The sequence below is a fragment of the Acipenser ruthenus genome, chromosome 13 (assembly GCF_902713425.1).
Source record: "Acipenser ruthenus chromosome 13, fAciRut3.2 maternal haplotype, whole genome shotgun sequence".
NCBI classification, from domain to species: Eukaryota; Metazoa; Chordata; class Actinopteri; order Acipenseriformes; family Acipenseridae; genus Acipenser; species Acipenser ruthenus.
This window is the reverse complement of record NC_081201.1, coordinates 37,119,619-37,144,827: the sequence shown is the minus strand read 5'-3', so window position 1 is coordinate 37,144,827 and position 25,209 is coordinate 37,119,619. Positions and strand designations below refer to the sequence as shown.

The 25,209-nt window shown below is 37.7% G+C and overlaps 1 protein-coding gene across 2 annotated transcripts in view; it reads right to left on the bottom strand.

Annotated features, from left to right (window-relative positions):
• LOC117418282 (metal transporter CNNM2) overlaps positions 1-25,209 on the bottom strand; it is a 39,756-nt gene that overhangs the window by 8,511 nt on the left and 6,036 nt on the right. Inside the window, exons 2-6 of one of the 2 annotated variants that reach the window (XM_034031175.3) lie at positions 4,562-4,705; positions 3,733-3,870; positions 2,591-2,760; positions 1,956-2,049; positions 537-599 (exon numbers count right to left, since the gene is read on the bottom strand). In XM_034031175.3, coding sequence (XP_033887066.3) covers positions 537-599; positions 1,956-2,049; positions 2,591-2,760; positions 3,733-3,870; positions 4,562-4,705 — 609 coding nt within the window. The remainder of the gene's footprint in view (positions 1-536; positions 600-1,955; positions 2,050-2,590; positions 2,761-3,732; positions 3,871-4,561; positions 4,706-25,209) is intronic. The other variant, XM_034031176.3, reaches the window with a different exon arrangement.

The window sequence follows — 25,209 nt, the reverse complement described above, 5'->3', positions numbered from 1 at the left end:
CAAATCATAAAAAGTCAATAGAGAACAGATGTGCCTTGTGTTTGACACACTGCATCACATCTGTACCCTTGGAACCAATCAATCTTTGGAAAGCATGTCTGTGGAATGCACTACTTGGTTTTGAGGTCACTGTGGTCATCTTAATGACACTGAAGACTGTCACTGAAACTCATCCCAGTCTCAACAGATTTGAAATCAGATGAAAACACATATAAGATATTTCATGATTTATTGTCAGATAAAACAGTAAGCCTGTTACAGTTAGAAAACAAATCTGTAGGCAATGAAAGGAAACATACAAAAGGAAACTGTGTGACTATATATATATATATATGTAAAAAAAAAGATGCTCCACATTTAGTAAGCATTACCTAAACTTCACTTGGTTAAAAAAAAAAGCAAATATATGCAATACTAATTTAGTTTGAACAAAACATTTCGGAATAGTTCAATAAACTAAAGTGTGTTTAAAGATGGCACTGTTACATAACAGACCGACAAGCAACAGACCAGTGGAAGGATGGGAAGTACAGTACCTGGAGATCCTGCTAATGATTCAGCTCTACTGACCACGAATGTACGAGACAAGGAGAGAGGAACTGGAGAGAAAGAGAGAAAGAAACACGAGAACCAGTGACCAGAGGAAACGGGACAGACTGAACCGCCTCGTCACCCCCAGCAGTGAAAGCAAGAGGAGGTAGAACCAGGAAATAAGATATTTAATAGGATTTCAAACATGAAGCTGTGCCTGATTACTGCAGCCATACATTCAAAAGCATTCGTCACAAGGTAAAAACTGAAGTCTCCTTCACTTACATTTATTGTCCAGTATATCTAGTTAATAAAATTGAAGCCGTTATAAATTCTTGGTCCAGAACTTCTGTTTCTACTGGAATCTAGGGACCCAGGGAAAAGTCCTGCGAATGGCCCAAAATCCTTCCTTACATCTGACTTTTCAATGAGATTTGAGGATTCCTCTCCTACAACTACCTAGGAGCTCATTTCACCATACCCTCCCAACTACCAGTCCTGGTAACAACCCACCCAGAGCATCCAGCATCCATACAACTGACCTTTCTATGACTTTATTACACACCTTGAGTGGTTCTGCTATTAAGGGCTAAGAACCCGAGTCATCTGGTTCAAATATTATTTCAAGGTTCATGAAGGTGAAAGACGGTAGCTTTAATTTGAAGTCTGGTACACATAACACTTTAAAAAATGCTAACAGACTTAATTATATTTAAAGACGTTAAGGAAAACAAGACGACATGTATATAGGTGCATTTAATAATACATGCATTGTTATTTGTTTTCAGTGAAAGTGGGGAAACATTGCAAACATTACAAAAAAACTAAACTATTATTTCCTTAAAATGTAAAGTGTCCTTTTTCAACAATTTAAATATTTGAGTGCACTGCCTGAATGTCACCACTAGGGGTCTCTAAAATCCTATAAGACTACAAAAACCAACATAAGCTAATACAATCACAAATGTATATACAAACGAGTCATTGATAAAATACTAGCTCCCATACCACCATTATGCATACAACCAATAGTAACTGTACTATTTAATTATACAGGTAAAAAGCTGTTTAAGGTCAGGGGAATCATTATATATTTGACAGAACAATCAGCTTGTCATACTATATAATTTGATGATGCAACACAAGGAATAAAAAGAGGAGTACCTATGAGTAATATAGGTATAACAAAATATTACCTATTTATTGAAAAACTATTTAGAGGGACATTTTATATATACACAAGACTATTTAATCCATCCATCTCTCGGCCTTTGTGAAAAAAGCACTTAAAAATACTGAAGATACATTGCAGTAGGTATCCAGTGTGACTCTGAATTAGCCTTACACACATAAATGAGATTGGATACCTTTAAGCAGTGTGTAGGCATAGTGTCAGAACACTGACTAACAGTGCTGTATGGTACCTGGGGAAGCTGTCAGAGCCATCGTTCCATAGTAAGAGAAAGCACCTGCTTCAAACTTCATGCCTTCCTTCCCTGCCTCCACCTCTACCTTCCCCTGCAGAGGAGACAAAGAGACCAGAACATAATGAAGCAGGGCCCTGCTGGTGCTTCTAGAGTCCTGTCCGTCTCAGGGCAGCTCTGGAGATTACAAAACACATCACCAAGATCAAACTAACTGAAAACAAAGAAGGTATCACGAACCCAATGACAGACGATTCAAAAGAGAAAACGTACCGATTTCTGTCTATGGGGAAACATGTTGTGTAGCTAAGAAATAAATGCAATATAACTGAACTCTGTATATACATTGGCCTCTGAAAAAGGAGACACAATATCAATTCCCCTTTTTTAAATAAAAAACATTTTCTAAACGGAACAGCTTTACATTAAATTAGATTTGAAAAATCTATTTTCTTTTTAGCACTAGCAATGTTATCACTTGTCCCGAGTGGAAAAAAAAACAAAAAACAAAAGATTCTCAAGAGAAATGAAAAGGGGGAGCAGTCACACTATAAGTAATGGAATGGATTCTAGTTAGTCTAGTTAGCACAGCTGCCCTCACCCCATACCTGACCCACACTCCGTCTGCCTCTGACCTGTAAGAGGAGAATGAAGTAGTCCACAGGCTTGTTGCGGTGGTAGAGGTAGTGCTCAATAGTTTTCTTGTTCTTTTCGTCGTATTTGAGCTCCTGGATGACGTTTGGGTGCTTGAGAAGCCGTAGCAAGATCTTCTCAGACATCTGGACAGGACTGAAGGGCTCCACCTCTGCAGAGAGAACCACACAAGCACACTGTAAGCAACGCAGGATGACAGGGGTATGGAGGCTTGCCTAACTTTCATTAACATAGCCTTGATCTAGCTGCATCTCATTACTGTTTCTGAACTTTTCCAGTGTTACATTTGTAACAATTTCACCAGGTTAACACACAGAATGCATGAGATAAAAAAAAAAAAAAAGTCCTTCCCATCTTCCGTTTTGAAATGTACTTCCATTTGTGGAATCGAGTTCTAGTCTGTGCAAAATATCAACATTACCAAAATAACAAGGATTTGAAAAAAAACAAGCTAAAATAACATTGAGACAGAGCTTGAGAAATATGCAATGCGGCTTTACAGTGACACCAAAAAGCATTCACAGAGTTCCTTCACACAGCTTTAAATACATTGTGCTTCATTTGCAAAGTTAGTCACAAGGGGAATTAAAAACGAAAAATGTATGATGATATACAGTAACGAATATATAAGATTAGTTTATTCCTGATCATAGCCAAGCTTATTTCCGTGTAGCAACTGGTTAATATCACAGAATCCCTCTAAATCATTAAAATAGACTAAAATGTAATATATATTTTTTACTGCATTTAAGACAAATATTAAGACACATTGACAAACTGATTGATTGATGGGTAAGTTACAATCTGATTAACTGATCTATGTTACAAACACATGAGTTTGACACACTGCATCACATCTATACCCCTGTGGAACCAAGCAATCATTTCTGTAAGCATTTTTAGGAGATACGCTTCTCAACATTGCAAACAACTGGAATGCAGTCCAAGCTTAAAACACACAATTTTTTGCATAGAGACATCAGCGTATTTCTCTGAAATCAGGTGAGCAGGGAACTTCCGGCGCAGGCCCATTTCCAAACCCCAGCGCCCCTCTTGTAGAAGCCCTACCCCCAGCCATAGAGAGCAGAGTGGGAGACTTCAAGCTGTGATAAGCCGAACTTGCCTGTTGCTAGGAAACGGTGCATTGCCAGCAGAAGCTGGGGTGATATTTTAACCTTCATTTCATTGTCTGTCGGCTTGAAAGCTGAGAAATCCTGCTTCCTTTCCCGATGGGTGACTTTCTTTTTCGTTCTGTTGTCAGCTGCAGGTGTAGCAGAAATACAAAAAAAAATTAATCAAATCTATATAAATCAACTGCTTCCGCAGTGATTTCTTTGCACATATCTACATATGAACATGCGGTTTACAAGGATATATTTTTTTTTATACCTTCTACATATAATAACATATAAAGAAAACAGTATTATTGTGAAATGAGAGTTTCTGCTTTTTAAAGCGTCAGAAATCACAGTTCAGATCTTGGGCTTTGACATGGTTAATGATCACAATCTTAGTTATAATTCCAATCATGTGTTAATGGTGAGGAACCAAGTGGGTTACAGATGCGGAATATTTCTGATGCTACATCCTGTTTGTTGTGGCCAGCACCTAACACATATCTCTCTGATGAGGCCAGAGTATAATGAAGGTTAGGATGGGATTCTGTAGATATATTCCTGAGGGAAATCTGTCCACGGACTGACGTGAATATCCCTCCTCCTTTTTGACAAGCACAAAGGTATATCATTTGCACACATCTTTAAAAGGGCCACGCTTCTGAAGGTTGGTATCTATAAGCTTATAACGTTTAGGAGTAATACAAGTCTTTAAACAATGTGCAGATTGGGAGGTATTGTTCTCAAATTCACCCAGTCATGGTGGCGAGTCTACAGCGTTAGTGCAAAGGAGTATCCCCTTCCACAACAATAAGCCTGCTTGGTATTGGTACCTACTATACAAGTCTGTTTCATCCAGGATTTCGGACTTGATGATTTCTTCTATAACATCCTCTAAGGTGACGATCCCCAGTACCTCATAGAAAGGGTCTCCTTCCCCCTCGTTATTCACACGCTGGACAATTGCCAAGTGGGATTTACCTGAGAAAAAAACAGGACAGGGAGAGAAGCAGGAGTTATCTTTCCATAGCAGCGGAAAACTCGCTTGATGGTTTACTGGACAAAAGTGATTCGCCATTCTACTGTAAATCAATCTGCCTGGACCCCTAATGATGTGGGTTGAGGTTCCACTAGGTGAATAAGCACATAACATGACAGCAGTTATAGTTTTTTGCAATTTATACCTTTATTTTGAAATGCAGTAACCCTATGCTAATACACATAAATCCATTTTTAATGGGTTTAAAATACTCATGCAGTCTTCAGACCTGCCTCATCCAGCAGGTGTCACTATTAGGCAGTGAGGTTGGAGGATTCCATATATGCAATATACATGCCATAGAACCCGGAAAATGAATACAGAGCCCTAGTATTTGGGTTTGGGTTAAGGGATCTTATTTTAAAATGGGCAAGAACACATTTACTCACATCTGCAGCAATGTTCCTGTACTAACACCAGAGTAAAGGACACTTATTTAGGCAGAGTGGTTTTCTAAACCACATTACCCTGTAGTAATACAGGTAACACTGTATGAAAGCAGTCTGAATCAGATGCAGATGCAATACATTCTCTTATTTTAAACGTTGTTATATTACTATATTCCATATAGAGTAACTGCTATCCATAGTACAAATTGATGAAAAGTGAAAACGTGCGCTCAAAAAAGAAATGTTCTTCAGAAATCAGAAATCCCAGAAGTTTCCCCATCTGCTTTCCCAGGACCCACAGTAATCAATTTAAGCCCTCCTTGTGAATGTTGTCTGTCAAAATGTTCAAACAAATTATTTTCCTATTCTCAGCTTGTGATCATTTAAAAGGAATTTTCCAGAACAGGGGCTAATATTAGACTGGAAATGAAGTTTCCATTCCACTTGGGTGCTATTCTCACCAAAGTAACGGCTGCGTAATCTGATTGTCTTGGAGCTACCCGTTTAAATGCAGATAGGCATAGTTTAAATACCAACCCCCCTGGACTCTCCGGATCTTATCTGTAAGGACTTACACCAAGCCTAGTCCCCAAAACCACACTGCCAAGCTAGATACTCAACGTCAGCAAGTCATGTACTCAAGATTCAGTCATGCACACGTAGGAACCCCATATTAACAGCTGAAGACACAAGTTTCTCAGTTTTGCAGCAAAAAAAAAAAAAAAAACACACAACAATCACAACATTCATACTTAAAAAAATACATATAGAAATGTAACTGTAAAGAACAACACAATAATGAGCTTTGATGTCAGTAATACCTACAAAGGCATTCCAAGTAACCAGCAATCTTCTACTTAAAACTAAAGCAATGCTAGTGGAAAAACAACTGTTAAGATGTTTGAACTTTGTACGTATATTCTTTAAACGGTGTTGGTATCTAGATTTGCCCACGGTTTAGACAACTGAATAGACCCCATTATCTACTGTAGTTTATTGATAGGCAAAAAATATATATTTCGCACCCAGTAAATCACCCCCTGGAAAAATGCCCCCCGATTTGAAGAAGTGTTGGCACAGTGATCATGTGGGTGGAGCAGAGGTACGTCAGTCCCTGCAGCCTTCATTATGCACTCCTGTACTCGCAGCACTTTGTTGTGGTCTGGGTAAAAAGTTCAAAGTTAATGTATTTTGTGTTTGCTTCAATAATTACAGTAAGTGTTCCAGTAATTCTGCCAGTGTGGGGCACGTCAGTAAGTCTGCAGGGCTGTTCAGAGGTAAAGTGTTCCCATGAGCATTAATAGCTGCTCACTAAAATAAAATCTTAAAAGTAAATCAGTGATTGTGCGGCCGTATGCTACAGTATACCATGCAGGAACAACCAGCCAGGTGGATGCTCGTGCCAGTCTCTCTCCTGCTTTCTTTTTTCACTCTTTTACCTCCTTTCTTACTAACTGCACTTTGTTTTGCTGTGGCTGCATCGACACCTCGGAGAACGAAGAGAAAACAGGACACAGCTCTCTAATCATAGCTGGTGTGCTACTATTGCAGAATGACCCACCTGCAGTGCACTCCACAGTAGAGTTGGGGCGTATTGAACATTCGATAATATTGCAATAAAAATGTTCAACGACACATACATTTTTTATAATACCGTATTTAATTGGTTATCACGGTTAAAAATCCCAGTATCGTCCCAACACTACTCCACAGCATACTGGATCACTATGCTGTTTGCTTTACTGCCATTAACACACTGCAATGGATGTCTTTGCTCAAACATTAAAGCTCAAATTGTTCTCTCAGTCTACAGTGAGTGCGTTGTCAGAGAATGAGGACAGCAAAGGTACGTTAGGCTCAAGTTACAGGTAAAGTAGGTTTGGAAGTACTGTAATAAATAACATAGAAGGGGTGGTCGTTTAGATCACAACTGCCGTGTGATTTGTGGGGCAGGTCACTAAGCATGTAGAGTACCTTCACCATGCTGTAATCTACGCAAAGTCCCTGGCAGGAGCAAGACTTAATCACACCCAATTGAAGGTTTTTTACCCTTGAACAACTGTGCTTTTGCTTTACAGCTGAAATAATGTTTTTTATTTTTTTAACTTTTGGTTTGCAACAAACATCTAATTGTTTCTATCCAGCTAAGAGGCATTGCACCACATTGTGGAAATAGTGCTGTCAGTCCATATACTGTACAGCAGGGCACTTTACAAAACAGAAAGAGAACTTGCAGGTTCAATCCTCTCCACTCATAGAATATTTCCTTCAGCTGTGGCCAGCCTGTCTCCTGACACTCAGCTCTCTTTGTAGTAAGCAGTGAATGCTGGCACAGGTGGTAAGGCTCCAGATGGCAGGATAATCACCCACTGTTACCTAGCAGGGAGCTTAAGGTCATAAGCCCTGGTATGAAGCCAGTACGCATCATGCAGTGGAACGCATTGAGTTGGGACACTTTAACCTGGATCTTACAAAACTGGAGTTAGAAACAGGGCTGGTTGTGGATCAACTTAGCTCCTTGCATTGAATCATTGTTCCACTACTGTTTTAAACATGGGATGAATTCTTATTCAAGCAGAGCAGATTTGACACATGTCTCAGTTACAGTACATCTTTAAGTCTGAGAGCATGGCATGAAAAGCCTAAGTAATCACACAGCTTTTTTGAGTGGCATGTGTGTAACTCTAATGGAGAATCACTGAATTTATTGTCCAGTACTGTTCATGTAAGAAACAATGTAAAAGTGTCATTTTTTTCATCAATTAAAGATTAACCAAGGATAACTAGGGTGAACTGTTGGTATTGCTTTTAAATTAAATGCTTTAACTCCTCTTTATAACACTGTCTACATACTTTCCATTTTCCCACAAATTGGATGTCAGAAAAAACCAGACTCATGTCCTTCGATACCAAAAATATTTCAAACAAAAACACGCAGTGTTTAATAATAGCTCAGCTGCTACTATTATTACATTCCTCTTTCTTTCAGATGGAGTGGAAATGATCTGCTCTAGCGTCTGAGAGCCCAGTGACCCACCGACAGCCCTGTGCACTGGAGTCTGAGAGACAGCAGTCCTGGGAACAGAAGCCAGTGTCTTCCACCTCGAGCGCAGGACCAAGCAATCTGGAGGTCAAAAGGAGCTTGGAATAGAAGCAGTGAAGGCCAGCGGTACTGTGCCTGCTTTGAAAAAATCAGCCTTTCTGGAACGTACACGAGAAATGTTGTCATTAGTGCAGATTTTTCATATTTTTTCCCCCCCTTTCTAAAGTTGTCTTAATTCAGTTTAAAATGATCACGACAGAAAATTCCACTACTGATCCAGGAGCAGCACTGAAAGACAGCAGTGAGGATGGAGGCTTTCACGCATTGCTCCCAGCAGATGTTGCTCTTAGGCTGGGGAGCATTGTCCTGAAACGAGATAGAATGTGGGGGAGAAACTGGTCCTTAACACGAAAAGTAAAAATACACACAATGCACTGGCATTAAATTAAACTAAAAGATTGAAAACAAATGTGTGGTTTGCTTCTAGTTATCTCTTTACAATACACTTGCAAAAGGATTTAAGCTTTGTATACTGTGAATCAGTTAGATTTGCTTACTGCGCTGCACAGCTCCAATAAAAACTATATTAACACTCTCAGCAACAGACTTCATTAGTTGGAGTTGTGCCTTACAGCAATGTGCAAATGTGCCTCAGCTGCTCTGGTCTGCAGGGCCAGCATTACAGAGCAGTGCTGGTGTTGGCTCTGCAAGTCATATAAAATCAGCTGCATTTGCCAAATGATGCAAAAATGTATTAATGCTGGTTACTGGGACCCACAGAAGACATTGCAGTGCCTACAGTGCCAGATAATATACTTTTGACTGGTCTCAAAACTGCTCCTGTGGTCAATCACTGTATCGGACTGCTAACCAGTATTGCACTGGCAAGAGAGTATCCTAAATTATTAAAAAGGCTTGATGGACACAGTAAGTGTGAAATCTACCAACTCCTAAATTCAGTCCAAGTCCCAGTTTGAACCCAAGCTGTTCTCATCTGCTGCTGAGACCCATCACAAGGTACTTGAGAAATTCTCATAAACTCTTCTGAGACAAGTCGCACTTTTCCACCATTCCCAGCTTATTTAAGGAATGACATTTTCCATTTTTTTTCCAGAGTGGAATCTCCTATAAATAGTCTGCAAGGCTCCAGGGCTCTCTGCCTGTGGTGGTCTGCAATGTTTTTACTGAATGTATTTTTAAATAGAACATGATAAGTGATGGAAAACTCATGTGACCCTTCAAATGGCCTGCAGGTCTTCAAAGAGAGTGTTAAAAAATATATATACTTTAGACAAAGCACTAAATAAGGTAAAACACTGGAGCAGAGTTTTGGGAAAAACAATAATGATGATGGATTATTTCTTGTGAATGGTACATGATATCATTCTGCTTTCAAAGACAACACCCAAATAAGTTGAATAAGCAAGAAATGAGGTCTCCCATGTTCTCATATACCAACAATGAATTGCAGCATTCTCTCCCCTGGTATTGAGCAACATACCATTGGAGACATTACCCATTTACTTTTGTGTAAAAAGGAAAGACTGGCTTGTCCAAGTGTTCTGGAATTATCCTGATTGCCTACCATTTCTTAGAGATTAAGCTCCATGCAGTGTGCAAAAGGAATCAGCATGCTGGTAGAAATGTTACTTCATCAATCACAGTGGTGCATGTGGCTTGACAAGGTACAGTACTTACTGCCTATCAGCCACAAGGGGCAATAAGAATCTAGGTCTCAATTGCATCAAGGATGCTGACTCACTTTATGGCTCCTTTGAATTTTAAGAAATTACTCTAGGTACTGTACAGGGTATGCAATACCAAGTTCGTCTGTAACCTTACTATACTGTCTTAAATAGACCACACTGAGGATCTGCTAAGGTGAAGCATAGTTACTGTGGTGACCATATCATGCATGTGATCATAAATTAACAGAAAATATTAGGAATAAAATAAAACTGATCACTAAACATGGTACAGCAATTTTAGCACAACTTAGTACCTAGTTGTTTTTCAATTGTACATTTTCTTCTCTATAAAAAGTTAGCCAGCTGCTTTGCTTGTCGCCGTGTATTTATGTGTAAAACTAAAATATAGTGTTTAAGGACACCCTGTACGGACATTCATTCAGTAACTTGTCTCATTCAATTATCATAATACAAGATCTGTCTCGCTGCATATTCATAAAAGGTTGATTAATCATGCCTTCAAGCCAATTAGAGGAGCACTGTACCGTACTGCACAGTGGCTTCACATGATCTCAAAAGTCAGCCAGCTAATTTAATTTGTTGACAACATTAAGGCAAGTAACGTATTTGTAGGCAACCTTGAATGCTTGACAGCACTGATTTAACAAATACAAGAGCCAGTGTGCTTTCACGGAGTTACCCAGGCTGTAATACAGGGCTCCACCGCTACACTACTTCATTAAAACATAGCAAACATCCCAGGGATCAGATGGATTTCCTGCATTTACATTTTCATTAACTGTGCTTGAAGTGTGCATTGGGGCTACTGCAAATAGTTAAAAAGGCTAAAACAGATTTAGCTTCCGTGTGCAAGTCCTGCTGTACTCTGTTGTTATTTCTTTTTAAAGTTTCCATTGGCCTCTGTGTTTTCCAGCAGTTTAGCCTCATTTTGTTGTAATTATGCTGATCAGGACCTGCACATGGAAAAAGCTGCAGCTAAGTTGTTCCATTCACATGCATTATGCTTGCCAGGCTCAACCTGTTTTTTTCAGTCCCTTCAGAATATTACTGGCCGTTTACAGTTTTTCTTTTCCCCTCATTTTGATCTAATGCAGCCTGTCACACTCCAGCTGCTGTCAATCAGTGCTGGCTAACACAGTGCTGACCAATTCACTAGCACTGCATGCTTACTGTAGCACACAGGGCCCACCTGTGAATGCGTTGTGTTTCCGAATACCCACTGCTGTGGTATAGGGGTCATCTTCCTTGACGAATAAAAGAAAGTACTTGCTTCTTGAGGGGGCTGGAACCCTGAAGATACAGCTCAATGTTCAGCACCAATCCAAGCAAGCACATGGAAGTCTGGGATCTTTAAAAACACTGAGATTAGGGATAACTGGGGTCTTAACTGTAATTCAGTATTTTACAGTATATAATACATCTATATTTTCAATAGTATATAAAAAAAAATCCTAGCTTCGCTGAAAATGTGTTGATACTGTAAGTAACACTACTGAAATTAGGCTCAGATGACTACAGTATGGCACATAGCTCTGGCTTACAGCCCTACTGTAACCTGACACAATGTTGTGGCTGATCTTTGGTCTTGGAATTATTCTTGTACACCAATAACAGCATAATACATTTGTATCTACAATATAATTAATTCCAGCATGTAGATATACACACAGAAAAAAATTAAAACATATCACTCTTCCACTGCATCTTCCCCTCTTACACAAACATAAACAGGCCTACTGTACAACATACTGTATTCGTAGCCAAAAGGCTATCCTACATAATTCAATCCTTAACTCAATCATTAGACTCTACGTTTTGGAAAAATCTTAACTGAAGCTACCCTTGCATCTTTTTATGTCTGGTAATCTCCAAGGAGCATGTTTGCAGGTGCAGATTTTTGTTGCAATGTGGGGACTGTTCAGATAAACTGTAAAGAATATCCAACCACTGAATTAGAAATATTTCCACTGCCTTTTGTTTGTACTGTAGCAATGTCTAAACAGCTGCGCAGCACTGGTCCTGGTTACAGTGTTAGAGATGTTGGTTTTCATGCCATTAAAGAGTCTGATTTCTCAATTGCAGCTCTATTTTAGGTCAACTCAATAATGTATGAACACTTAGAGGCCAGTAAGACCTACTGTGCCAGCAGCCATTCATACTGTGCAAACTTTATTTCTATTACGGTAATTGAAACAACTTCAACACAACACACCTCATGCTATCCGTAGCTGTTTTAATAGTTATGGCAGCATTAACAGTGCACTCATGTTTTACACTCACTATATTTCAGTACCTCAGTCCTGATGAATGTACAACAGAACGCTCTTTGGTCACTCAGTGCAGCCCCTTTTCTCATCTAATCAATGCAAATATGGAAGCAGCTCGATGTGAGTGCAAGCCACTGATATGTTAGGCTTCAGCAAAGTTTAGAAATCACAAACAGCCTCCAATATATGTCATAAATAACCTTGTACTGATGCCTTTTTGGTTTGAAATGTGGTGTAGTGGCAAGCAAGCTTCAATTGGGAAATTAATCTTGTGTCTACACAGGGAATGTAATACACTAGACTGTCAACAATACGTGCTAATGGATAACAAATTGCACAAAAGGACACAACTACAAAAGAATGTAGTCAACAGAGACCAATGAATTTTATTTTGGTTTAAAACTGAACTGCAGGATTGTGTGCAGCTTTAAATAACTGACAGTAAGCTGAACTGAATATCACTGCACTGCTTCTCTAGGGATGAATTTCCAATTTCACAAGTGGAAAGCAAGAGATAAAAATGAAAAAAAAATACTCCTGCTTCACAAAGTGTGGTAAATAAAACACACGGAAGACTGAATGAACAACTGTTTTTGGCAGAGTTTTTGGCGCACTATCTTATTTTTCTAAATCTTTTATATTTGGGCACAGTTTGTGCACAGAATCAATGATAATATAGATATATTTTTTCAACATTTTGGCTTCTGACGCTGCCATAAGAAACAAACATACTAAGAATCTGATACTTGAAAGCCATAAATATTTGCGACCAAAATATTTGGTGAATCACAACCATAAAACTTAATTTGCTCCAGAAATATTGCCAACCTGTTGCAATACACAAACTATGTATTATTAGTGGAATTTGATATTTGTGCCAAAAATGTCTTTTTTTTTTCATATGCGAAAAACGCATAATAAAAGGCTTAAACAGTATTTGGCATGACAAGAATTAATTTATGTCCCAAAAAGGTTTAAAACCGCTTACATTGTAGCATCATTAGGGGGCCTTCTGAAAAGGGGCTGATCAGCATCACAATGCATGATGATTGGACGTTGAAGGAAAAAGAACCAGGTCAGTGTATTAGGATTTAGATCAGGGAGCATCAGTGGTCACGCACTAGCCGTAATGCAGTCTTTAAGCTTCTGTTTTTCACAATAAGAGAGCCTGTAAAATAACTTCCACACTCAACTGTTTTGTTGCCAAAAAAAAAACAAAAAAAAAAAAACACTATAGTCCAACATACATAACCAGACAGCCATGTTATATTATAGCAACAATGTGCACCAAATAGTACACCCATTGTAGTATTAATCTTAAGAGTTCATTAAAAACAAATTCATAACTAATCAACCCTTTTCTGTTACTGAAGGATATTTTAGTCCGATCAACCTTTACCATTCCTGGTCTGCTGCTAAAAGCCACAATTAAGTTTCCTGACAGTGCTCCATAATGCACAAGTGTCTTCTGATATTGAAACCAATGACTCTGTACCGCACTGTCCTGGCCCAGTGTAAGCCAAGGCAACCTATATTTAGAGAAAATCTTGCCAAACGAAAATTGTTGGCATTAATAATGAACAACTGCCTTGATTGTTTGTGATGATTAAATAAGCTTTGAGCAGCCAGGGGATTTCAGCTCACAGCACCCAGCTACTTTGAAATTAATCCTCCTTCTTAAAATTCTATAGAATGTGGCAGGGCTCTAGAACGGAAGCAATAAGGCAGGACAGGGTGTAATATCTGTAAGATCACTACACCCCAGCATTGCAAGCGATGATGCGAAGTGGAGTGAAAATTCCTGTATATCATTTTTTGTTTGTTTTTTTAAAGTCTTTTGGCATATAGATATCTACAAGTACCAACCCATGGTGATATGCTATAATAAACACTACCATGTAACCTGTTTTGACCAATCAGGATAGGACTGATGTCAAATCCACCCAACCACTGCTTACAGTACTTGGAGCAGCAGTCCGATACTGTTAATGAAGAAGCGGCTATGTGATTGTGCAAAAAGTGATCCTCTCCTCTAAAACAAGGCAAACCGTCAGGTTTTTAAACAGTCATTATGTGAGTACTGTTTTACTACAGTACTTTATACTTAGTTGCCAGTTTGTTACTTTTTAAAAGCTTTATTATTAGAAAACCGCTATTGTTTTCTAAAACTAAGGTTTTCATATGTGGTAATTTAAAATACGTGGTGGATGTTTTGCTCCTTTTCTCGCATGGCTCAGCTGTTTAAACATCGCACAGCTGTCTGCATATTAAAATAAAGGTGAGACACTCTACAGTCTCAGATTTTTTATTATTGTAGACTATTGAAAACAGTTAATAATGTGTCCTGCTGATGATCCGAACTTTCATTTTTCCAAACTGGCTCTGGTCCCAATTAGATCGGATTAACGGGGTTCTACTGTAGTTAAAAGACCCATTTTATAAATACAGAATACTTTAACTGACATGGACCCCTACAGACATCAAGTCCATTGCTGTGTCTGAACTGGCTGTGCTCCATAAAAAGATCTGAACCGATAAGGGCATCCAGTCGAGCTGTCAGGCTGTGACTGGCTGACTCGGCAGTTGCCGGTACAGGACTGGTTGCTTTCATTGGTACAAAGTATTGATTGAGTGGTTTTGCTGGATAATAAAATACATTTTGACCAATTGTGTCTTTGTTTAGTATTTTCTGTCCACCAGCTTTCAATAAGGCAAGTCAACAAATAATGTGATATCTTGTAACAATTGTAAGTCGCCCTGGATAAGGGCGTCTGCTAATAAATAAATAAATAAATAAATAAATAAACAAACATGAAAGAGCCGGCACTCGAGCGGATTGATTTTAAGTTTGATTATTATTATTATTTGTTTATTTAGCAGACGCCTTTATCCAAGGCGACTTACAGAATGCATCAGCTGCACAGTCACTTACAATTACGTCTCACCCGAAAGACGGAGCACAAGTAGGTTAAGTGACTTGCTTAGGGTCACACAATGAGTCAGTGGCTGAGGTGGGATTTGAACCGGGGACCTCCTCGTTACAAGCCCTTTTCTTTAACCACTGAACCACACAGCCTGATTCACAGTTGATGCTGGGAATTTCCAGCTGCCATCTTCCATCTGATAGAACCCTACTGAAATCTGATTGGCTGATGGTACTCAATTGTTTTCTAATGTCCTTTAAAAGAAAAAGAAGACCTCATAATATTGGTGTGGAAGAAAATGCACAATTTGACTGCAGACTCAAAATTTTTCCCCAGGATATCCATACAGCACAATCAATCACTGTAGCTGCTTTAATTAGTTTACAATTTGCAGCTGTGTGTGGGATGTTCCTGTGAGCATCCTCCAAACTGTGTCTTTGCAACTTCCTAGGAGTTCACTTACTTGTGATACAGCACTTCGTCCTCTGAAAAGTGTAATACAAATTGAATTATTAATTGTTTTAAAGCATCTATAAGGGCAGCAGCTGCTTGTTCAGCGATACCTCTTTCAGCAGGTGGTGGTGTATGAATAAATAGGAAAATGAATAAATAGGAAAATGAATAAATAGGTTACAACCATTACATTGAAAAACAACAGCAGGTGCTTTAACTCTCAGCAGTGGGTACACATCATTACCTTTCCTTTTTCTCAGGACCCCTCCTTATCCAAAAGAAATCGCACAGGGGGGAAATGACGTGGTCTTCACCAGCAGCAGACCAAACTGTGACCTTTTTCCTATCCATGTCATGATTGCTTTCAACTTGTGCATGCATTAACTATGTGCGGACGATTGAACTTTACTTCAAAGGGAAGTGTGTTCTCTCAGCCCCCTGTACAAAAAACATTTCAAAATATTAATAAATAAATAAATAAATAAATAAATACATACATACTATGACTTATCTATCTTTTACAGCAGATTGCCATTTTCTGTACTGACTGTCTCACGTTGAGATACTGCTGCTTTTCTCTTAAGTGTTAAACCCTGCCACTCAGAACAGACTCCAATTTCAGGATTAAACCTTGCAGCTGTACTGTGCTTGAGGAACCAGAGAGATCTCAAAGTAGTGCCAAGTTCTTATCTGCCACTCACAGACTAATTATTTACTGAATATCACTGAATCAGCAATAATAAACGCTATAGGATTTTAGCATTTACAGAGAAAGTCTCAGAAACCAAACCTGCTCATCTAAGCTGATTTTAATGCCAATGCACTCACTTCCCAGCTGAGGAGAACTACAGTACAACTGTATAAAGTTAGTTTTATTAAGCCTCATTTGTTTTGACAAAAATGCTGAGTAACAACTCAATTAACAGACCTGGGGGAAGTGGGAACGGTTCTGTGTACTGCAGCTTGGCATTTGATCTGTTTATCTCCCCTTCTGAAAAACATAACGATATTCTCACTTCTTAGCAGAACAGGTTTACATCTAGTTTTCAGATTCTGCTTTTAACTAGGACACTGGTGTAAGGTTTTCAACCATCAATCTAGAAGATGTGGTTTGTCTGTTATCGGAAGTGTCAGCTATATCGATGTACATGACCTACAGTGTTGTATATCAATATAAACATTATTTATTTTGATGGGATACAGAGAATTCTGCTTCCGGGCAGTACTGAATTTTACCTTCGCTTATCCAAACAAATTACAGAAAAAGCACTGTGCTGCTTCGGCACGGATATAGCGGAGGTTTAAAAAAATAAAAAACACAGCTCAATGGAAGTCAAAGTTTCCCACGAACACACATACATTCAAGTAGCCTTGACATGCACACAAAAGGAGAGTTCCAGCACTGTAAGCAAATAACTGGAGCTCTGAGATAAACAAGGGTTTTCAGACAGACCACATTCTGATTGAGTGAGGGGGCTGCTTGCTCTATTATAATTGTACTTTCAGCTTTTGCAATACAGGAAAAGGGACGGACAAAGGAAGGTCATAGTTACTAGCTATGCTGACAGACTTGTCTAGCCAGCACTAACGTTAGGACGTTTTTGAAAAGTCATAGCATCTACCCAAAAACTCTCTCTGGAAGGTTGCGGTACTGTATAACTAATAACTCTGTCAGAAGACCTTATTACTTTCATGATTTATTTTGTTCATTAACTCTTTCCTCAGTCAGCGTGTGGAGTACTAATCTGAAAATAATAAAACTTTGCAGAGTCTATAAAAGAGGACTGCATTAGTATACAGTAGTTGCTGTTTGTAAAGCACAGCTTTATAGGGGAAGTTAATAGAGTGTGCATTAGGGTTTTTGAGTGCTCTCCTCAACAGAGATTCTTTCCTACCACAGAGATTAATGCGAGGGATTACGGCAGCAATTGGCAATCCAAACCCAAGTTCTGACTATTTACCTCAATACCTGGTACTGGAGTACATTTGACTAAAGTAGCTGGTACTAAAACACTCAATTGGACTTTCTTGGTGTCTTACAATGTATGACACCAATATTTACACAGTTGTATTCTGGCCAGCAAAAGTAACAAACTGTATCACAGAATACAAGGGAACACTTGCTGTATGCAGATGACATTGTGATCTGAATGATATCGTGGTAAGACAGTCTAGGCTGTTGATAGGTGGCAAGGTTGCAAGTGGATTTTTAATTATTATTTTTTTTTCAATTTTCAACAGGAAGGAAGCTGTCATAGAGTGACTACCCCAGCATGATATTAGCATATTCACGAACATCTTTGTTAAGAATATCAGACAATGTTTTTCAGTTGCAGCTGCTCTCAAAATGCCTTGGCAAAGACAGAACTATAAAAAAAACCTCAGAATCTGATTGCAAATGACATGTTTTCAGTTCTTTTTGCAATACTGATTTTGCTATATTATATTATGCATTGCTTTTGTTTTAGAACAAGTAAAACAAGGTAAGATAACACAATCCCCTGCCTAGGATATACAGTAAATAACACCTTGCTGTGTCAGTAGTACCATCTTATATACCACATTGGTAGAACAGTAGCTCACAGTATATTTATCAATTGTATGTACAGTTTTAGCAAAACCAGACAACACCTATTGTCTCACGGCTGGAATGTTTGAACACTTGCTTACATTAAATACATCTTGGTAATTTAAACATTTCTGGCTGATAGATTATAATACTCTAGTATTCATGCAGTCCACAAAAGGGAGTCATGAGATGGGTTTACAGTACTTAATCACATCTTGTTTGTTCAATCCACTCCAATTTGCTTATGGTTACTCTATACTGTACCTCCCGTTAGGCCACGTACAGTAGAGGTCTAATTTAACTTCATTTTAATCCAGCTGAGAACAAACAATATTAGATCACAAAAAGGAGTAGTTTTCTGGACTCATTATCAGTGCACTGCTGTGCCTATACAGAATTTCCTTTATTTTTGGTAGACAGTATATGAACTTGTTTTGATCCGACTGCTTGTTCTTCCGTGACAATACAACATTCACAGTATCCAGAGGTAGCAGGGAAACAGTACAGTATAAGCACATATAATAGGATATTCAACAGCATCTAAAGGGAAATATAGGCCTTAATCATATTAGTATCCTTTCAATTACTGCAACAGGGAAATGTAAAAAAACAATAGTTGCATTTTATTGTATAGCAGTGTGCTGCATTTAACAAAGTGGGGTGTTGTTTTAAGATACAAATGCAATCTCTAGAATCGGAATACAAAGGAGTAGATAAATGTGTTTGCACAGATTTTAAAAACAATGCTCTTTGTATTTTACAACAGACCTGCTGCAGCCATTCTCTTCTCCATCTGTTGATCACTTGCCACCAATGAATTTACTGTAAGTGACCTTGTTCAGGATTTGTACACTGTTTTCTTGTGGACTTGAAATGGCTGGTAGAAGGTTTTAAATAACAACGTGCCTAACATAATCATTAAAATATGACTCTTTGCACACCACAAGGTTACGAAATATCTAGTAATGTCATGGGAATCTATTTGTATTTTTGTATATTTTAATTATTTAAAACGTCAGCTGTATTTAGACCTGACAACTCAGATAAATTCAATAAACCCCAAGCCAAGTGAAAATGTATTCTGTTTTTTTTTAGATTTTAATTTGAAAAGCCAGATGGTGAGTGGTGTATTAGTCCTTGAAGCTCATCACTCGGCATGAATGGCAAATCATGGCTCTAAGAAACAATGACAAGATAACTGAAAGCTTGGCTAAACTTGTAATTTTCCATCTGTTCCTATTTTTTTTGTTTTAATAAAATATGTAAACAAGCTAATTGTGCACACATCTTTAAATTGGACCAGCAAAACGCAGACTGTTAGTGTTAGTGGAGCATACTATAGCCTGCCACCCCTAGGAATTTCTATTTCTCCCACAACATTTCCAAAGCAAATAAGCCACAGTATAAAGATAGTAAAGTAATGAAAATCCATCCTACTCCACTCCTTGTGCAGTGTTCAGGTTGACACTGCTCATTACTGTGCATCTTTCAGGGTTTGATTCATTGCGCATACTATCGCCTTCTGGGACTTTCTCCATTTCTTAACTGTATGTGTAACACAATCTGGGATATTACTGTATGCGACTGCATAACAAATAAACACACTCGCTGTCATGACCTTTCAAATATTGATCCATCTTTAGTACATTCAATCTGTTGACACGTCAGATCCTTGACATTACATTTCACCAAGTAATGATTATCTAGTTCATATGGTCTTATCATAGTATGATCATTTATTTGAAAATCGCACAATAAAATAAGTAGTTGTTTAAAGGACACAAATGCAAATGCTACACAATCAGAATACAATCACAAATCAGAGTTTCAAAACATAGCAGGGCATAGTCTGAGACCTCAGTGAATGATTTTTTTTTTTTTTTTTAAATCGATTGGATTTAAAGAAAGGAAGAAAGGATGTCCATGAGGATTTCACATCCCAGCTAGAGCAGAATACAACGGGGACAATTCCTGCAATTAGCTGAGAAGGTATAGATACTGTAACACAAGCTGTAAAGAGGTAATTATTTCATCATTAAAAATGCAATAATTTCATTAAAAATAAAACCTGTATTTTTAAAATAAAAGATTTTATCAGACAAATGTACCAGTGCCTTCATCAGTGTAATACATCACTTTAACAATTTTTATTGAGTGTTTTTGAAGTTATGGATGATATAACATAATGATATTATCCAAGTGTTATTATATCCACATTGACTTCAATACAATTTCAGAATACATTTTATTAGTGTAATGACACAGCATTTATAAAATGTTAGGAAATTGAACAAAATAATATTCTTTGTAATTGTTTCTTGTTTGCTTGCCAGATTCGATTTGAGTTGTCTTCACAAAACAGATATCACTGCCACTGTTATGTCCAAACAAGCCTTCAAAATGACAATTTACTGTTTGTAAATGGTGGGAAAACATGTGCAAAAAATCTGAACTCACATGAAACTTCCCAACCCAAACAACAAGAATTACTTTCCTGTGTTACAGCAGGTAGAAGAAACACATATTGGCAAAACAAGAGTTAACATATTCCTGCCTGGAGGGCTTTGAATGTTTCCACGTTCAGGGCCTCTCCTCCTGCTTAAGCTCCCAGCTTATCCTTGAGAACAGTAGTAACACTGTAAGGTCACAAAATCCAGAACAATGTCAAAGTTCCAAATGTGAAGGCTATTGGCTCAACACGTTCTGCTCCATAGCTTCTAATGCATGGAATAGAACCTACGGTCCCTGTTTATCCAAGATTTTTACTCTAGGGGAATAGTTTACACGATCTTCTGTGAAAGGAAATCACACCACAAATGCTACAAAACTAGCATGAACATACTTACTGCTGGTGGACTTTCTCATCCTTCAAATAACCCGCTCTGTTGTTTCTCATTAGTTTTCTAAGGTTTACAAACCATGGAACATTAACACAGTACACTGTAATAAATTGTACCCTGTAATAAATATTTAGCGTCAAATGTTCATTAAAGTTAGCAACTTAATTTTAAACAACAAGTTCTTAAAAATAAGCCCACTATTTTATCCATGATTTATTAAAAAACTAAAATCATAATGGTCAAGACTGCAAATTGTTGCTGGAATTATCCCACAAGAGACCCTGAAATATGAGGAATAAGTAAGACGTGTTTTTTCAGTTTTTTGGTAGTTACATATTGCACAGTATGTGAGTCTGTTCAAACAGGTATAAACGAGACTGTGTAATGAACATGAGTTCACTTGTGGCCAACAGTGTGACTGGTGAGAGATGAATCTCATTTATTTTTTATTTGTTTGTGTTTGGCAATGTATTTGTTTGAAATAAAAACTCAGATTAAGATTTCAACTTTAAACCTGGCTAGGCACACTACTAAATACCACACTGCTAAAATGTTAGTAGTACAGTAATTGCATTTCCTAAGTGGCAAAGTTCTCTCCTGGCCAGCAGACAGTTTATTCAAGTAAATTAATCTGGAGTGTGCGGATTCCATTCACACTTCATCAAGACCTGGCCAGGAATTCACACTCCCAGCCCTCTGATTTACTAAAAAAACACACACACACTACACTGCAGATCAGTTTATTAACCAGTAAACCAAACAGCAATTAGACCCATTTGTTTGTTAAATTACAGTACCGTACTTTGCAATAACAATGAGGGTACTGTAGTTCTGGAGTAAGGCTGAACAATGCAAATTAATACCTGCAAACCTGCACATTCTTGACTCTAGCTGTTTACAGCTTTGCAAATCATAATTAATACCCTGATGAAAACAATTAGCCGTGGCTCAAAGCCTTAAAGCCACAACAAGCTAAGTACCAAAAGAAAAGCTCTCAGGTCTTTATTAAGCTGTGGGAATGTTGCTGGTCAGAGCAAATAGCCCAGCAATGAGCTATCCCTTAACCCTCTAGGGCAATTGAATTTAAACTGGTCTGAAGAGATCACATCCTCTATGTGCCATTACAGAATTGCAGAACTGGGAGCTATGGGTGTAGCACCACAGCTCAATTTTTTTCCCACATTGCATGGGATATTCTAGTAGATCTACAGTAATAGAAAGCATATTTGTATATATCATTAATGTATATTAGAGAAATATGTTCGTAACAAAAAAACACCACCATACAGTGATTGTAAATACAAAACTTCGAGGTATCAGTATCATAAAAAGTAGATCCTATATAACCTACATCCACTGTATGTAAAGGTGTACAGTAACAGGTATGTTGGTTTGCATGGACAGGCACATTATCAATCAATCAATCAATACTTAATTTATATAGCGCCTTTCATACAAAAAGTATATCAAAGCGCTGTTCAGGAGAACTGAAGAAAATCAAAATACAATTCATGTGTATAGAAATTAAAGAAAAACAGAGTTTAGAATTCAGTTTAAAAGAGATAATATAAAAAAAAAAACAGAAGAAAAAAATCTAAATCTAAAACATTTGTACAGACATAAACAGCTTATTCATTATAAAAAAAGCTAATTTAGAAAAGTAAGTTTTCAATTTTGAGTTAGTCAATGAGGTGGCAGTGCATTCCACAGTCTGGGAGCACAGGGACTGAAAGTGCTCTCTCCCTTCCTTTGTGTGCCCACTTGTGGGAGACACAGAAGGCCTGCATCAGCTGATCTTAAAATCACAAGGTGGTATATATGTGACACAAAAGCAGGAATTAGTTTCTCAGCATCAGACAAAGAGAGAAATTACCTAATTTTAGCAATGTTTCGCAAATGGTAAAAGGACACTTTATATCCACATAAGTCTTTTGGGTACACGGTACCCTAATTTCTCTTCCGTCACATTTGGAAACAGAATGTAAAACAGGACCGTTACACTACAGGCCACTGGAGGAAATATATCTCTGTTCTTGTACTGCCAGCTAATACAATAGATGTAATGATGGTATTTTAGCATCTAAATCATTTAATCTAAAATTGCAAATTCTTGTTTGCTTTTATGGTGTACCCTAGAGTATATATAGTTTTAAAAAGTGATCTTAAGCAAACCAACTATTTTAGATCCTATTTCTAGTTTGAAAAATCAAAGAGGATGTCAGAAAAGGGTAAAATGTTTCAAAAGTTAAAAGTGCAGATTTTATCTTAAGTACACATCACTGGATTTCTCCACTGATGAAGGCGTTGCTGCCAAGGGGTATGTCTCTCAACAACGTTCATTTTATACAACCAGCAAGAAGCAACTTGCAACTTTAAGTTTCTGGTACAGTGTGTGCACAAAGTGATTTTGTGTTGGTTCAATAACTTTTGATAGTTTTTAAAAAATTAAGTTTTTTCTCATTGCGGAACAATTGCGTTCAACTTTGCACTGGTGCAAAAAGAACCAAAAAAGAAACAAAGTCTGAATATGCAGTGAAAGAAAAATAAACTGAAATCTCATAAACAGCAAAGCGCATAACTATTCAGGGGAAAGAAGTGTCAGTTGACTATATCTAATTTCCCAAGATGCAGCCAGCCTTCATTAAAAAAAAAAACAAAAAAAACACGTCACTTACAATTCGCAGTAAGGTGGATATCAAATGTCCATACACAGTACTGTATTTGTGAGAGAGGTTCTGAAGATTTAAATAATTAGAATATGGAGCCAATGCAACCCCTCAAGAGCATGTGCTAAAGAATCACATAATCAAGTATCATATTTGGTTGAATGTTTATCAAGACAAAAGCAAAGACTGGGTGACAGAAAAATAGACGCCTCTGCTCATGTACTATATAACCCAGTATCCCGAAATAATCTCTAAATGCTTTACATGGGAACCATTCAGTTGGTGCAATGCTCCTGCTGTGTTTGCTATTTCGCTAGACTCAATCAAAAAATACAGGGCCTTAACAAGAGTCAAAAGAAAACATTTACAAAGACTTACTCCATCAGCACACTACTCTGAGAGGAGAAAAACACACACGGAATTAGAAATCATCAATTCAGGAATTTAATTTCAGGTGTTTATTTCTGAAAACAAAACATTGCAAATTACACTGGCGTAAAAGGATATGTGAACATCCCTAAAAAAAAACTCATGTTAACCTTTGTTTCAGTACGTGAAAACAGACGACTGCACATGCATGTGATCACGTGGTTCATTTATAATTTACCTTAAAATAACAATTTCAAACACAACCACACCTTCTCGATGCTCTTGAGTAACCATTTGTTTTTTTTTCTTTACCAATTATCTTAAAACACCTTAAAAAGGGAGTATGCTTTTCTTATGATACACAAACATAACATTTATTACTGTACCTTTACTGACAAAATCCACCATGCTTACATGCAGACTACTAAAGTATACAACTTTGCACAGTGCAATCTGAGCTCCAGCACGTAGAAAGACAGGCCGGCCTCAGTCAGAAATGTTTTACAATGGACTTCATCAGGCAACTCAGTTTGATAAAATCCAGGTGAAAAACTAAATTGAGATTACTCATCTCCTTTCAAGGATGACCTGGTTAAGTAACTATACAAACTGATAAAAGAACATTTTAAAAAAAGAGGACCTTTGCTTCACTAAGCTTCATATGCTGTAGGAGGTGTTAAAGACTCCTGGTGTACATGCATTTAAAGAAAATAATAATAATACATTCACATTTTACATTCATTCAAATTGGTCCAGAAATTGCAAAGCAGACTCGCATGTCAGGCATACTTCAATGGCAAAGCTCTGTTGGTAATCTATCATTTCTATCCTGGCAACATCAGTAACATCAGGGATTGCTTTGAATGCTGCCCAGTCGAGGCACTATGGGTTTAACTTGACTGAAATCTCATTCATTCAACTCTTACAGTACAAAGCCGCAAACACCATTAACATTTAAGGAGAAAATGATCCCTGATAAAGGAGAGATTAATTCTCATATATGAGAAATAATCTCTCCTTATCAGGGATACTTCCTTTGTGAGGGTCAATAAACAAAGTCAACACGTTTCATTGTCCTCTGCTAGCAGTATTGTTTAAACCATGCCTCAGTCAGCAGTCAGTCCCTCCATCGATTTAAATGGGATTTTGTTCCTGAGTTACAGCAAGAATTCAGACTTCCAGTTTTATGTTGATTTTATAGGTTATATGATTTTAGA